The sequence below is a fragment of the Triticum urartu genome, chromosome 6, assembly GCF_003073215.2.
Source record: "Triticum urartu cultivar G1812 chromosome 6, Tu2.1, whole genome shotgun sequence".
Taxonomy (NCBI): Eukaryota; Viridiplantae; Streptophyta; class Magnoliopsida; order Poales; family Poaceae; genus Triticum; species Triticum urartu.
Window position 1 is genome coordinate 212,887,869 of NC_053027.1, and position 14,503 is coordinate 212,902,371.

A 14,503-nucleotide genomic window follows, 5' to 3' on the forward strand; every position below is an offset into this window, starting at 1 on the left:
TTTAAAATAGCATCACAATTGTATGTTTTAAGGGGTCAACATTGTGAATTTTCAAGAGGGTCGAAACTGGAAGTTTTGAAATGGATTCGCAAGCACAAATTTTTTAATTGGTTCAGAATACAGGTTTTCAAAGGGGGTTGAAACAACAAGTTTTCAAATGTGGTCATAATTACACACCTTTAAGGAGGTCGCAAGTCCAAGGCTTTAATATAGTCGCAACTGCATATGTTCAAGGAGGGTCGCAACATCAAGTTTTCAAACGGAGTTGCAACTGCATGTTTTAAATGGGGTCGCAACTGCATGTGTTCAAAGGGGATCACAACTACATATTTTCAAATGGAGTCACAATTACATGTTTTCAAGGGAGGTCGCAACTACATGTTTTCAGGGGTAGCAACCGCAAGTTATTTTTCAGCCGACTACGATTGACATTTTTATAAATTGGCAAATATTTTTCAAATTCACGGAGATTTCCCAAATTTGGTAATATTTGTCAAATTCCTGAACAATTTTCAAGTTCATGAACTTTTTTTCCCAAAGTTTTCAACATTTTTAATTTCATGAACATTTTAAAATTTTATTGATTTTTTTAAACTCTTGAATTGTTTTAAAAATCCATGCAAATTTGCTAGATATTATGGTTAAAAAATAGTAAACTTTGGACATTTCCTTCCAAAGCTATATTTATTTATTAATTTATATCATACACTAGTGCAAGAACTATAGTGGCTTGCTTCCCTTCAAAAAATGTAACCACTTTTTTCTAGATAAAATGTAACTACTTTTTGTTGCGTGCTTGCATTTCTTTTATGGCTAACCCTCATTACTCGGCTAGCGACATGGTATGTTTCTCCACGTGTTTCATGGTCAGTTGGGCTGGCCCGAGCGATCTAATGACATCAATCACACATATCAGTAAATTACCCAAAAAATCAGTAAGTTAACCACAAAGATGATGTTAGCTAATGGCAGGGGAATGAGAGGAAATTATATCTCATTTAGATGAGTTCTAGGCACTTCCAAAAATATATGGCTTTTAAATCTTAATTGGATGAAATATTTGAAGGCCCCATTTGGTAGGGGTGGTTTTTCAGCCCAAAAGAGGTTTGAGATTGGAGCGATTTGGTGATCCCCTTTCCTGCATGCCTTGTTTGATAGAGGAGGTTCTAGGAGGTTTATATAGGAATGTCCCTGAGGGAGCAAAAACTCGAAAAATCAACGATCAACATTTGGTAAACCGGTTTTGCCAGGGCCAATCACCATGTTGCCGGGAGGAAAAGTGGGTGCATAAGTAAACGTGTACGTGTTGACTCCACCAAGCCTTTCCAATGCGGGCACCCTCTTGATAGTACGGATTTCTTACGACTCAAATACCCCTGAAAAAGAATCGCTGGAAATAACCATCTCCACTCTATAACACCAAGGGGAATAAATCGTCTTTTGCCATATGATTGGATATCTGAAATGCTCAATACACATGATTAGTCCGCAAAAAGCATTGTCATCAATCACCAAAGCCACTAAAAGAGAAATACGCCCTAACACCGTGCCACATACCCTTGTGGCTGGCTGGTGGACCCCATGGGGCATATTTTTGCTCCATAATTCGTCATATATTCCAAAAGAATTCTCAAAAAATCCACGCTTCATTTTGAGCTCCGGAGAATTGTTTCTCTATTGTTGCTATTTTAGGTCCAGAATTCCAGCTGTCAGCAATCTACCTTTCTTGATATAACTTGCATCTTAAGAGATAAAAGGCATTAGAATTTGCACCATAATGTGAAATATATTATTAGAGTAAGTTGAATTACAGTAGAAAATAATGATGTCAAATGGACATATCAGTAGGCTAGGCAAATTTCCCATCAAATACCTTGGGCTCCCCATTTCAAACAAACACTTCTCAATCCTCGGATGGAAGCCGCTATATTCGAAGGTGGCAAATAGGGTGTGCCCCTGGAGCGACAAATTTATGTCCTCCAGGGCTAGGCCCACGCTCACTACTCGAGTCTGTCCTCTCTATCCATCTTCTCTATAGGCATTTTTTTCTCACGGATGGGGCTCACACGAAGTTAGACACGCCCAGGTCCTGGTTCTTTTGGGAAGGAGTAGGACCCAAACATAAGTATCACATGATAAACTGGGTAGCGGGTTGTAGACCGAGTATTGAGGCTTGGGGGTCACCAATTTGAAAAGTTATGAACGTTGCCCTCCTTTCAAAGTGGATTCGAAAGCTTGTGATCAATGCGGCAAGCATGTGGGCCGAGTTACTGGAAACTAAGTACTTCCCACTCGGAACATTTTTTTAAGTTGTGTCACACGAGTTGCCTTTCTGGAATGAGATCCACGTGGTGAAACCTGCGTTCTCTCTAGGCGCGAGGTTTCAGGCCCACGATTGCTAATCTATCAAGTTCTGGCATGATGCTTGTCTAGATGCGGAACCGCTCTGGGTGAATCATCGGACATTATTCATTGCAGCCACTGACCCAGATACCATGGTTGTTGAGGCACGTGGTGTCTCCCCGCAGGCGATATGGTTTCGTCGTGAGCTAACGCCGGTTGAGGAGAAGGAGTGGGACTCCTTGCGCGCTCGTCTTAGTACCATCGTCTTAGATCCGTCACCGGATGAGGTTTCTTGGAAAATTTCCGCTTCTCGACAATTTTTGGTTACATCTATGTCGAGAAGTTGACGGAAAGTCATGCACTAGATGTGGCTTGGCGACTTTGGATGAAGGCGATGCCACTTAAAGTGAAATCTTTTCATGGCAGTTGTTTAGGAACCTCTTCCAACCGCTGTCAACATGGCCAAGAGGCAGGGGCCAGCCACGGGCACTTGTGCGATCTGTGTTGTTCCGGAAGATACTAATCATGTCTTTTTTCACTGCCATCTCGCACATTTTGCGTGGGGTGTAGTGCGAGAAATTTTCAGCCACGCATGGAATCCTCTCTCGGGTAGGTACCTGCTAGAGATTCCCCGTGCACAGCGGGGTGCCAACAAAGGTATTCTGTGTCACTGTGTGAGTGCAATGTTGTGGGCATTGTGGCACATCCATAATCAAATCACTATCGAATCCATTTTTCTCATTACATCTGATTAATGTTATCTTCAAATGAACCCGCGAAAAAAGAGTTATAAATGGAATATACTTTTGCAGCAAGGCACCGTTGGGGGAAACAACGGGACGTTGAACACGTGATGCAACATATTTAGTATGTGGAGCATCAGTCGTCCTCTTCATATCATTCCGTGAGTAGAGCATCAGTCGTCCTCTTCATCATAGGAAAGGGGTTTCTCTAGTTCCGAAGTCTGTGTGCTCTTTCTTTTGGGCCAAGAGCCATGTATTAGATTGTTTCTGTTGTTAAGGTATATTGATTCGGTGAACTATATTAATTTAAAGCCGGAGGCTATTTGCATCTTTTTCGGTCTCAAAATGAATGAGTTGTTAGTTGTAGAATATTACTCTCGTCAGACTTGAACTTAACGAAAAAGGAAATGTTCATAGGATTTTCTTCCCCTTCCCCTTTCCCCGGCGTAATTTTTCTACCGCATGTACAACCCCATAATAATAGTGTTTCTCCAAAAGAAAACTCTGTTGTTCCGCGTCTTGGACTAACTCATCTTGGGGTGGGCTTACTACTTATATGCTTTCAGCAGTTATCCTCTCCGCACTTGGCTACCCAGTATTTACCGTAGGCACGATAACTGGTACACTAAAGGTGCGTCCTTCCCGGTCCTATCGTACTAGGGAAAGGTCCTCTCAATGCTCTAACGCCCACACCGGATATGGACCGAACGGTCTCACGACATTCTGAACCCAGCCCCAAAGGTGTATTTTGAGTATACCGAATTAGTATAGATATCCTTCCTATGGCACAACAATCTAGTTTTGCCATAAGCATTAGCTCTCCCTGAAAAGGAGGTGATCCAGCCGCACCTTCCAGTACGGTTACCTTGTTACGACTTCACTCTAGTCGCAAGCCTAGAAAAGGTCAGGAATTTTCATTTTGATGAGCCTCGCTTTGAGGAATTCATGAAATAATCCATTTTCATGGAATAATGAATTAAGGAAGAAAGGATATGATTCTACCGCTTACAAGTTAGAATAAAAAGAAAACAATTTAGCATCTTTGGTACAATCTATATTTTCGTGAAATGGATCATAATAAAATGGATTTTAGGTATATAGGGCTTTTGTTTAGCTTGAGACTAAATCATCGTGGCTCTAGTATGAATTTAAGGTTTTAATTGAACTGATTTATAGGATCTCAACAAGATAATTGTGGAAGCTTGGTTTGATAAAGCTGCTGAATATTGGAAACAAGCTATAGCGCTTACTCCGAGAAATTACATTGAAGCATTCTTATTTTGTCCGTGTCAACAAACAATTCGAAATACCTCAACTTTTTCAGAACAGGTCCGAGTCAAATAGCAATGATTTGAAGCACTTTTTTTCCATTACACTATTTCAGAAACCTAGAACACTCAAAAGGCACGCTGTGGCACCACTCAAGCCCCACCTCCGAAAAGTTGGATCGCTCGAGGCGATCAAGGAGGCGACTAGGAGTCCCTTGCGCGCCGCTGCCTCCCTCCCGCCGCCAGAGCGGCCGCCGGAGAGAGAGGGAACCGGGGCCGCTGGTGACGCCGCCGGTTCCCTCTCTCTCCGTCGGCCGCTCTGGCGGCGGGAGGGAGGGGGAACCTCGGGTCTGTTCACTAGGTTGGTGTGTGGTAGGGTTAGGGTTGAGGGAGACGCTGCCGAGGCCGTTACGGTGGTGTCGCGTCGGAATAAGTTTCTCCAGGCTCCGTTCGCGGTCAGGCGAGGCTTTTGCCTTTGTCTAGGAGCCAGCGGTGTTGGGGATCCCCGGATCTCGTTGAGGTCGCGGGCTATGGTGGTTGGAGGTCCATCAGCACTGGCCGTTTGGATCCTCGGATGGGCGATGGAGGTAGGGAGACGAAAACCTTTCTTCTTCCTTGTTGGTATGATTTGCTGTTGCTGTTCTTCTCCTTCCTCTGCGCTGATGCTGGTGGGAGATCCTGCTTTGCTCGGGCGGATGGCCCGGCTACGGTGCTGGACCGGTCGGATGACTCGAGTTCTCTTCCTTCCGGAAGGGACACTTTTCGCGGTACTCAAAGCCAAAGATGGCGACGACAGTTGCAGGTGTGTTGGATTAATGTTCATGCCCTCTCAGCGCTGGTGTTAAGAAAGGAGGAAGCAGCGTGGCGGCAATTGTACCGAGGTCGAAGATGATGACCTGTTTGCGACTGGTTGCATATCCTTCTGCTGCAGGAGTCTTCTCTCAAGATTCAGGAATAATGACACAAGGCTCCAGAGATCTTCTTGTGTTATGATTGTCTTAGGGTACTCTAGGTGTTTATGATCCTTTGTTTTTATGTTTCAGTGTGTTTGTAAGAATCACCTACTCTATACTGATTTGTGATTTGAATGAACAATTTCTTAAAAAAAATGCCCCCACCTCCGACACTCACCGGTCATGAGCATCACGGCATCACCGGCACCCCAAAAAAGCGAACACAGCAGTGAACACACCCACCTAAAACCCCAAACCCCAAGCCCCCTCCTCCTCTTCCCGTCTCTCCTTAGATTGCCCGCTCGCGGCCGAAACGCCAGCCCCATTCCTCGGCGTGGAGCCCCGAATTCCCAATCTCAAAACCCCCCATCGCTCGTCGCCCACACGAGGAATTAGAAGCGGCCGAGGAGGAGGAAGGGGGCAGGTAAGGCCGTGGAGGAGGCGGAGGGGCCACTGCTGCGTGTCCGATCGTTGCCAACGGGGGTGGAGAATAGGAGGAGGGGGGCGACGAACGGGGACGATCAGGTAGCAAACCCTCTCCCATGGCTGTCTCCGACGAAAAGGCGCAGGGATGCCGCAGCGGCGCGGCCGCCGGCAAGGCCGCCTCTCCCGTGAAGCCCAACAGCGGCGCTGTGATGGAGGAGATCACGGATTCCCCGTCCACCACCGCTAAGGCCTCGTCAAAAGGTATATACGGTATGATCGCTAACCGTTATCCCCTCCCTCTGCTGTGTTGCTCTGCATCTGCTGTGCGTTCACTTGGATCGCGCTGCTACTCGTGTGCCCGTTGCTGTATTTGGTAATACGAGATACCTGGTGCCGTGAATTTGTGACCATTTCTGAACTTGATGGGGGTTCTCCTCCAGGAAATGTTAAGGGGGACTGACGGGTGAAGTGCCTTGATACATTATAAAGGTGCATGTGCACTAATCTTCTGTTGATCGCGATCACTCTCATGATATCCGATTCGTGCGTGAAGATATGTTGCATATGGTTGCTACAATAATTTTCTTGGGCGTGAATCATAGAACTTAAAACACGGATCTTAAAGTGGTACCATAGTTCAGTTTGAATTTATCGTTGGGTCTGTGGTTGTGTTGTTGAAGCATTGCAAACAATGCCTGGTGGTTGTAGATCCATGGATGCACTTGACATGTAAATTACTAGTTCAGATAATTGTGTGATAACCCGAGGACAATGTTGTTTGTTTGCTGCAACATGCTGTAAAATAGCGTTAGTACAATAGCCCATATAGAATGTTGCTGCACACCCGGAGCTCACTGAAGGTTGGTGATGGGGCTAGGCTGGGAACATATTTATTTTTCTTTCCAGATTTATCTTGTGATAGAGCAGTGAGCGTTTGGAATAGGGATATTTTGCTAAATGTTTACCCAGCAACTATCTACTTGGATGATCCTTGCAGTAATTACTAATTTTCTTTTTGGAAATATGCGATATGGCTAGGAAGAGGACTATCTGGATTGAGATAATGATGTATTTTTATGAAGGCACGAGAACCGTTTTGTCTATTGGACATATGGCCATTATGGGAACACTAGAATGTTTTGCATGGAAGGTCGCACCAAATGATACACAAATGACTCAAACACATGCCGTGCACATAGTGAGTGTGGGGCCCGTAGCATGGTGTTGGACCAAAGCACCGGCGTATTGATAGTCATTGTTGCTTAATTAGACGAGGCCCTATGGATTAGTCTTTTCATAATTACCTACCTGCTGACATGCATTGAGATTGTGCTTGAGAAACATAACTGCGCACCTGCTTCAAGTTGTAGCTTTCTGATGTGTGGTTAAAATACCTAATTTTCTTGAAAAGGAAACCATGTAATGATCACAAAATTAATTTATGGTTTTCATCTTATCCATGTTTAGCATGAATCGTATCAACAGATAATTGGAATAGAAATCAGGACTGCCTTTTAACCGAGGAGCTTGACTTTGTTATACTTGTGATTATAAATTCAAAACTATATCTGTCATTTCACTGGTTTCCACTATGTTTGGATTATCCCTGAAAAGACCAAATTCTATATTTATTGGAGGGAATTGGTAATGTGCAGCCATTACTTGGATCTGATGATCGAATTAGGCTATGCCACAATTGAACTATTATGCCAATGTAGTCAATAGAAAATGGCTTTTAGCTTGCGACTGGCAATAGTATTCTTCTCTCACATTGTTCCTTGTTACCCTACCTTAACTTTGCACCGAGCAACTTGAAATTGGATGAATGAGAGTTGAAAGGGGATTAAGGAAGGAAGATGTGGATTACTTTTGGATACTATAGTATTTAAGATTTGCATTGATACGATGACATGTATGATGCGCCCATTTAGCTTATCATTTGTTGCAGTTAGAGGTCTACAGTTTTTTGGGGGGGGGGGGGGGGGGGGGGGGTGCACTGGCTTGGGATATTTTCTGAAGACTTTTTTCGGTAGCTGCATAGATTGAAGAAAATACAGACTTTTACCCCTCCAAGAGTTGACTTCAACAAAGTGCAACTAGCAATTCGTATGCCATTTCTTGCACCTACCACAAGTTGCATGTTTGGAAAGTTTAATAAATCTCTATTGAAGTTAAACCTTGGTGTTTAGCCAGGTTATAAAAATCAACACCTACTTCACTGCAGACTTGTAAGAGTGTAATATTCTGTCTTGTTAAAAAGTATTGTAATGTCTATCTTAAATTGCAGGAATCCCAATCATGACGAGGGCCCAGAGAAGCCACCCTTTAGACCCATTATCTGCTGCTGAAATTGCTGTGGCTGTAGCAACTGTTAGAGCTGCTGGAAGAACTCCTGAAGTTTGTCAACCTATTCCCTTCTCTCAAATTGTAAACATATGTTTCAAATATATAATTAACATGTCACTTACAAAATTTATAGGTACGAGACAGCATGCGTTTTGTTGAAGTTGTGCTCCTGGAGCCAGAAAAGAATGTTGTGGCATTAGCTGATGCATACTTCTTTCCACCATTCCAACCATCCCTGCTTCCTAGAACCAAAGGTGGTCCTGTCATCCCAAGCAGGCTCCCACCTAGGAGGGCCAGACTTGTTGTCTACAACAAGCAAACAAATGAGACTAGCATTTGGGTTGTAGAACTCTCTGAAGTGCATGCTGCTACTAGGGGTGGACATCACAGAGGCAAGGTTATATCATCAGAAGTTGTTCCAGATGTTCAGCCTGCAATGGTACATTTTTAGTTTCCATATATTGGTGGACACCATCCCACCATTCTCTTTCGTAATCCTTGCTCAATAGGATACCCACCATATGCTCACCCTGAAAAGTCTACCAACCTCTTATTTGCTCTAAAATGACCGACCCTTGCGCGGGTAACTCCATTCTGCTGTGGACGGACGTACCAACTCTGGTATGGAGAGTGGAATAGGGGAGTTGAACTTTAGGAGGTCGAATCCACCCTTTTCAAACCGTGTTATTGCTTGAGCATTATATGCAGTTCATTTATAACGTCAATTTAGGTCAGCAAGTTTATTGTGTAACGAACTAACGACCATGTGGTTCTTGTTGGTGAATTGTGGTATTAACAGTTTCTTGCAATAACATTAGCATAACAGCCTGAATGGCTGACTCTTAAAATCAAGTCATAGGCTTGTTAAGGTGGTGGTGCATCATAAAACATTTGTCCTATCTACTTATATTGGTCAAGTTTCATACGACTTTGGGGGTTTGCAGGATGCGATGGAATATGCTGAATGTGAAGCTACAGTAAAAGATTTCCCCCCTTTTATTGAAGCCATGAAGAAAAGAGGCATTGATGACATGGAGCTTGTCATGGTAGATGCATGGTAAGCTATGTCTAAATTGTTTCAATAGTTAATTATTTTCTTTAGCATTATCTTTCTACGCCTTATGTGATAAAATCAAACTTTGAACTTGAACTTTTCTGCTAAAAATAATAGGTGTGCAGGCTATTATAGTGATGCTGATGCTCCCAACCGAAGACTTGGCAAGCCTCTAATCTTTTGTAGAACTGAAAGTGATAGCCCTATGGAGAATGGCTATGCTCGTCCTGTTGAAGGGATCCATGTTATTGTTGATATGCAGAATAATATTGTAATAGAATTCGAAGATAGCAAGTTTGTCCCTCTTCCGCCACCAGATCATTTGAGAAACTACACTCCTGGGGAGACACGAGGTGGTGTCGATAGAAGCGATGTGAAGCCTCTTATTATCAGTCAACCTGAAGGCCCAAGTTTCCGTATTACTGGCTCTTTTGTGGAGTGGCAGAAGGTAAAGTGATTTCTAGTGTCTAATATTTCAACTGTTAGCTAATATCTAACAAGACCTAGTTAGAAACATCACTTGTATATTTTCTGTTGACCAGTGGAATTTCCGTGTTGGCTTCACACCCAAGGAAGGTCTAGTTATCCATTCTGTTGCATATGTTGATGGAAACCGTGGACGTCGTCCAATCGCTCACAGGCTGAGTTTTGTTGAAATGGTTGTTCCCTATGGAGATCCGAACGAACCACATTACCGGAAGAATGCATTTGATGCTGGAGAAGATGGGCTTGGAAAAAATGCACACTCTCTTAAGAAGGTCTGTTAGCTGCTTTCTGTGAATATTGTCTTTATTTTGATTCTGGGGGATATATAGTACAATAAATCATTTTGGTAGCATGTCAAATCAACTTGGAATTTTCTGAAGAATTTTAGCTTCAGTGTACTATAGCAAGTCTAAAAAATACTACTCAAAGTTTCTTTACATGTGCAGAGTGAAACGACAAGAGTAATTTACTAGGAATAGTACTAGCATTTCCTCTGCAGATTTATGATGATACACTTACCGTGTTCCTTTGTTTATATTTTTGGGTTTACGATTTTATGATAATTCATCTTTTTTTATGTCTCTGAAAATAAACTGAGTTATGTATAGAATGTTGTTTGTCTGGTTTGATTACACCGTGTACTAATCAAATCGTTGTTGAATTTTCATTTGGTTTTGTGCCCTTGGCAAGAAGTTTTTGCACGCCTGCATCCAACGGGCTGTTCAACCTCCTGTTATTTTTGCATCTGTACGTTTTCTACTTTAATAATCTAACTATGTTACAAATTGCTTTGTGTAGGGATGTGATTGCTTGGGATACATAAAATACTTTGATGCACATTTTACGAATTTTACTGGTGGTGTGGAGACAATTGAGAATTGTGTTTGTTTACATGAGGAGGACCATGGAATCCTCTGGAAACATCAAGATTGGAGAACAGGATTAGCTGAAGTTAGACGATCACGCAGGCTTACTGTCTCGTTTATATGCACAATTGCTAACTACGAATATGGATTTTATTGGCACTTTTATCAAGTGAGCATCAGCATTACCTTTTTTTTTTGTAGCAGTGTATTTATATTCTATTTAACTCCAGTTCAGAAACTGAGTTATTTTTTTCAAGTTCTATTATAGTTTCTCTTCCTTATGTGATAGATATTTTCTTGTTCTTTGTAGGATGGTAAGATAGAATCTGAAGTAAAGCTTACCGGGATTCTAAGCTTGGGAGCTCTAATGCCTGGGGAACAAAGGAAATATGGCACAACTATTGCTCCTAGTTTGTATGCACCAGTTCATCAGCATTTCTTTGTTGCCCGTATGGACATGGCAGTGGACTGCAAACCAAATGAAGCTTATAATCAGGTAGGTTTCTTGCCTGTCGTGTCGTGTAAGCCTTTTATGCGGTGATAAAGGAACCTTGCTTTCATGATCTTGCAGTCTTACCTATCCACTTCTATCAGCTTCTACAGCATGATATTGGGCCATGCCTTTTTGACTTTTTAATTTGCATCATTTCATTGTCTTACTGGCCATTACTTAAAAATGAGGATCTAAGATTAATTTTATAGACGTATACTCTGCATGAAGAATATGCATTTCTTTGAATTATAATCTGGTTTATGATTTTGATACTATTGCTACCTTTTCCATTGCAGGTGGTTGAGGTAAATGTGAAAGTTGAAAGTTCAGGCCCAAATAATATGCATAATAATGCCTTCTACGCCGAAGAAGAGCTTCTGCAATCTGAGTTACTGGCAATGCGTGATTGTGACCCTTCATCTGCACGACACTGGATTGTAAGCTAAACATGGCTTTCCTTTTCCTAAGTCCTAAGTTCGTTGTGTTTAGATTGATCATTCACAAGCATGTGCGTATGAAGAGAGCATGTACGGCATCTCAGTCTGTTATTTTCTGTCTCTGAACCACACATCAAGAATTTGGATATTTAACTTTTGTGTTACGCTGTTGCCTGCATATGTTATTTTGATTAGCTGATCTTTGCATGTTGATCAGGTAAGGAACACAAGGACTGTAAATCGTACTGGGCAGCCAACAGGTTACAAGCTCATACCTGGTTCAAATTGTCTGCCGTTCTGCCTGCCAGAGGCAAAGTTCCTGAGAAGAGCTGGATTTTTAAAGCATAATCTTTGGGTTACATCATACAAAAGTGATGAGATATTCCCTGGAGGAGAATTTCCTAATCAGAACCCACGCATCCATGAGGGTCTAGCTACATGGGTCAAGAAGGATAGATCCTTGGAGGAAACCAACATAGTTCTCTGGTATGTTTGTCGCCACCTGCCAGCTGGTATTGATTTGCAGGTTCATTTTGGTTTGAAACACCTATCTGCCGTGTCTCTTAAAACATTTACATGCTGCAACTACAGGTATGTTTTCGGGATCACCCATATCCCAAGGCTCGAAGACTGGCCTGTCATGCCAGTGGAACGCAGCGGCTTCATCATAATGGTAGTGCATCAGCCTTTAGATACTTCTGCATTATTCTCTTCAGCGTTTTGAGATAGATAGTTCTCTCTACTAGATCAACTCAGAGTCTCAGACTACTTAATAAGCATTTTGGAACGGAGGGAGTAATATATAGCAGGGATCTCACAAACGAAACCATGATGCTTTGATTGTGCAGCCTCATGGATTCTTCAACTGTTCGCCTGCTGTCGATGTTCCTCCTGCATCCGATGTGGACGCCAAGGAAGCTGAGACGCCAAAGGACATCCAAACCGAGCTCATTTCAAAGCTGTGAGCCCCGGAACCGGAGAATCATGTGGTTACTCCTTTGCATTGACATGGTGTGTACGCCCTTCTGATACGCTGCAGCTGCCTCTTGTCGTGAGCTGAATTCAATGTGTGCGATTGCTTCGTTCTTCTGATTTTTCCTGTTTTTCTGATTGGCGATTAGAACTCGCACTGAAGTTGCCAAGTTGGATTCGAATTTTGTGTCCGGGAATGGACATGAATTGGGGTACTTGTTCAGCGTCAGCGTTGTTTATGTCTCATCAAAATGTCCAACCACTTGGTCACTTGACAGATGGGCCAGCCTTGGCTGGGCACGTCCTCAACTGCCCAGTCGACAAGTCGTCTGGCTAAATGTCTGCCTACCTGTATTTGGTTCCGTTTGCTTTATTCTCATTGCTTGCTGTATCCCCTACACGGCCACGAGCTACCGTTGGTCCCTTATTATGCGAATGGATGCCCCATGCGCCACCTAAGATTTTCGGCACACTGCACCCAGCACAAGCTCGTGGAACTTTACGCTGTTTAGATTTATGCCCATTTACACGTCATATGCTAAGTGATGTAGAGAACCTACAAATAGAGTACTTTTTTCTTTCTAACAAACACTTCAAAAGCAAGTCCTTTGTCTTGAGAAATACTCGTCTAATGCATGCACCAGCACAGTCAAGTCCCTTAGAGCAACTCTAGCAGACTCCACATCCGCCCCCGACCCGTAAAATAACCGTCAAAATGTGGGTAGAGGCAAAAAAACCTGCCCGATCCCGATCAGACAACGCATCCTCCCCCCCCCCCCCCCCCCCCCCCCCCCCCCCCCCCCCCGATCCGGCGAGAAGAGCCGCCCTCGTCGTTGGCGCCGCCTGATGTGGAGCGAACCTCAAGATGAGGGACGATCCGTTGTTGACCCAATCTTTCACGGCACAAACCTTCATCGCAGCAAGAACAAGTCGCGGGTTTACGGAAATGTTCGCAAATCCCACGGAAACAACACGCCAACTCTTCAATCCAAAAGAATAATATGGACGAACCGTATAGGCTCAGTTTGTAATCCCCTACGCGCCGCGTCGCAAAAACTCACACGCCAGTAGGATTTTGACAAGAATTCTCTAAACTCGATAATAGCCAGCGGCCGAAACACACGTGGTGTCTAATTCCATCACAAAATAACCTCCCCTGTTACATACGCACGTACTCAGCTTTATAATAGCCGATCCTTCTAACTTGACTCACAAGAAGAAAATCAATATTGACCCTATGTCTAACTCACGGCTGAAAAATAAAAGTAATAAAAAAACAACCTAGCTAACTTGATCTCCATGCGCCGTGTGTGATTAGGTGGCCCCCATCCTGATTGGCAGAGAGATAAAAACGACCATGGAGATCTCATCGGTGAACATGCCTTTTCCTTGCGTAGTAAAAAGAGAAATAAGAGCTCAAATATTATTTTGACTAGAAGAACATCCGTGCGTTGCAACGGGGCCACATTAATTTTAAAAGTTCAATATCAATTATGTTAATATTATATTTAATATTCTCATACATATTAAGTGACATTGACGACCTTTTTACCATCAAATTCTCACACACACACCCTCTCCCTCCCTCTTCCTCACCCTCTCTCCCCCTCTCCCTCACTCGGGAGGTGGGACGAAAATAAACCCGGAACAGAGACTACCAACTGAGACATTAGGAGTAGAGATCATTTAGTTGATAAGAATAAATAGAAAACGGTGTTAAAAAGGAGAAACAGATTAGAATACATTGAAAAACCAAAAGGACGATGTAAAAGGGGATTCGCCCTGCCCCCCGGGCCTTGCCACCGAACCGGCTCAGCGGTCCAGTCCCCGCGCGGTCGTCTTCTTCTCTTCCCCGAGCCGCGTCGCTACAGAGCCGGGCTCCCGCCCGACCACCTCGCTGGCATCGAAGGGGAATGGATAAGGGTGACGCCCTTCCTTCCTTGCCCCCATGGCCTCACCCTTCCTCGACGCCCCCTCCCAAATCCACTTCTCCTCCTCGCTCGCTCGATCCCATCGATCTGGACGAAGTCAGACGCCACGGCCACCATGACCGACCCCGTCCACATGGGCACTGCCCTCCCTGCGGGCTAGGAGCTTGTCGAGGAGCTCCGAACGC

At 43.7% G+C, this 14,503-nt stretch overlaps 1 protein-coding gene across 2 annotated transcripts; it reads left to right on the forward strand.

Annotated features, from left to right (window-relative positions):
- The first annotated feature begins 5,537 nt into the window (after window positions 1-5,537).
- LOC125515965 (copper methylamine oxidase-like) lies at window positions 5,538-12,785 on the forward strand. Of its 2 annotated transcripts, none has more exons than XM_048681439.1 (12): window positions 5,538-6,003; window positions 8,021-8,130; window positions 8,213-8,518; window positions 9,024-9,136; window positions 9,251-9,581; window positions 9,676-9,891; window positions 10,418-10,654; window positions 10,796-10,981; window positions 11,275-11,415; window positions 11,633-11,901; window positions 12,007-12,088; window positions 12,264-12,785. In XM_048681439.1, the coding sequence occupies exons 1-12, from the start codon at window positions 5,850-5,852 to the stop codon at window positions 12,378-12,380; spliced, it is 2,262 nt and encodes a 753-aa protein (XP_048537396.1). In that variant the 5' UTR covers window positions 5,538-5,849; the 3' UTR covers window positions 12,381-12,785. The 2 variants fall into 2 exon arrangements, with proteins under 2 accessions (XP_048537396.1, XP_048537397.1); XM_048681440.1 differs by having other exon boundaries at window positions 5,538-5,994.
- Window positions 12,786-14,503: the final 1,718 nt, after the last annotated feature.

Bases quoted from the DNA above. Each gene is read 5' to 3' on its own strand.
- LOC125515965 (XM_048681439.1), top strand. From the start codon at position 5,850: ATGGCTGTCTCCGACGAAAAGGCGCAGGGATGCCGCAGCGGCGCGGCC. The intron at 8,131-8,212 runs GTTTGTCAACCT...CAAAATTTATAG, and splicing joins CTGCTGGAAGAACTCCTGAA to GTACGAGACAGCATGCGTTT. The intron at 10,982-11,274 runs GTAGGTTTCTTG...TTTCCATTGCAG, and splicing joins CAAATGAAGCTTATAATCAG to GTGGTTGAGGTAAATGTGAA.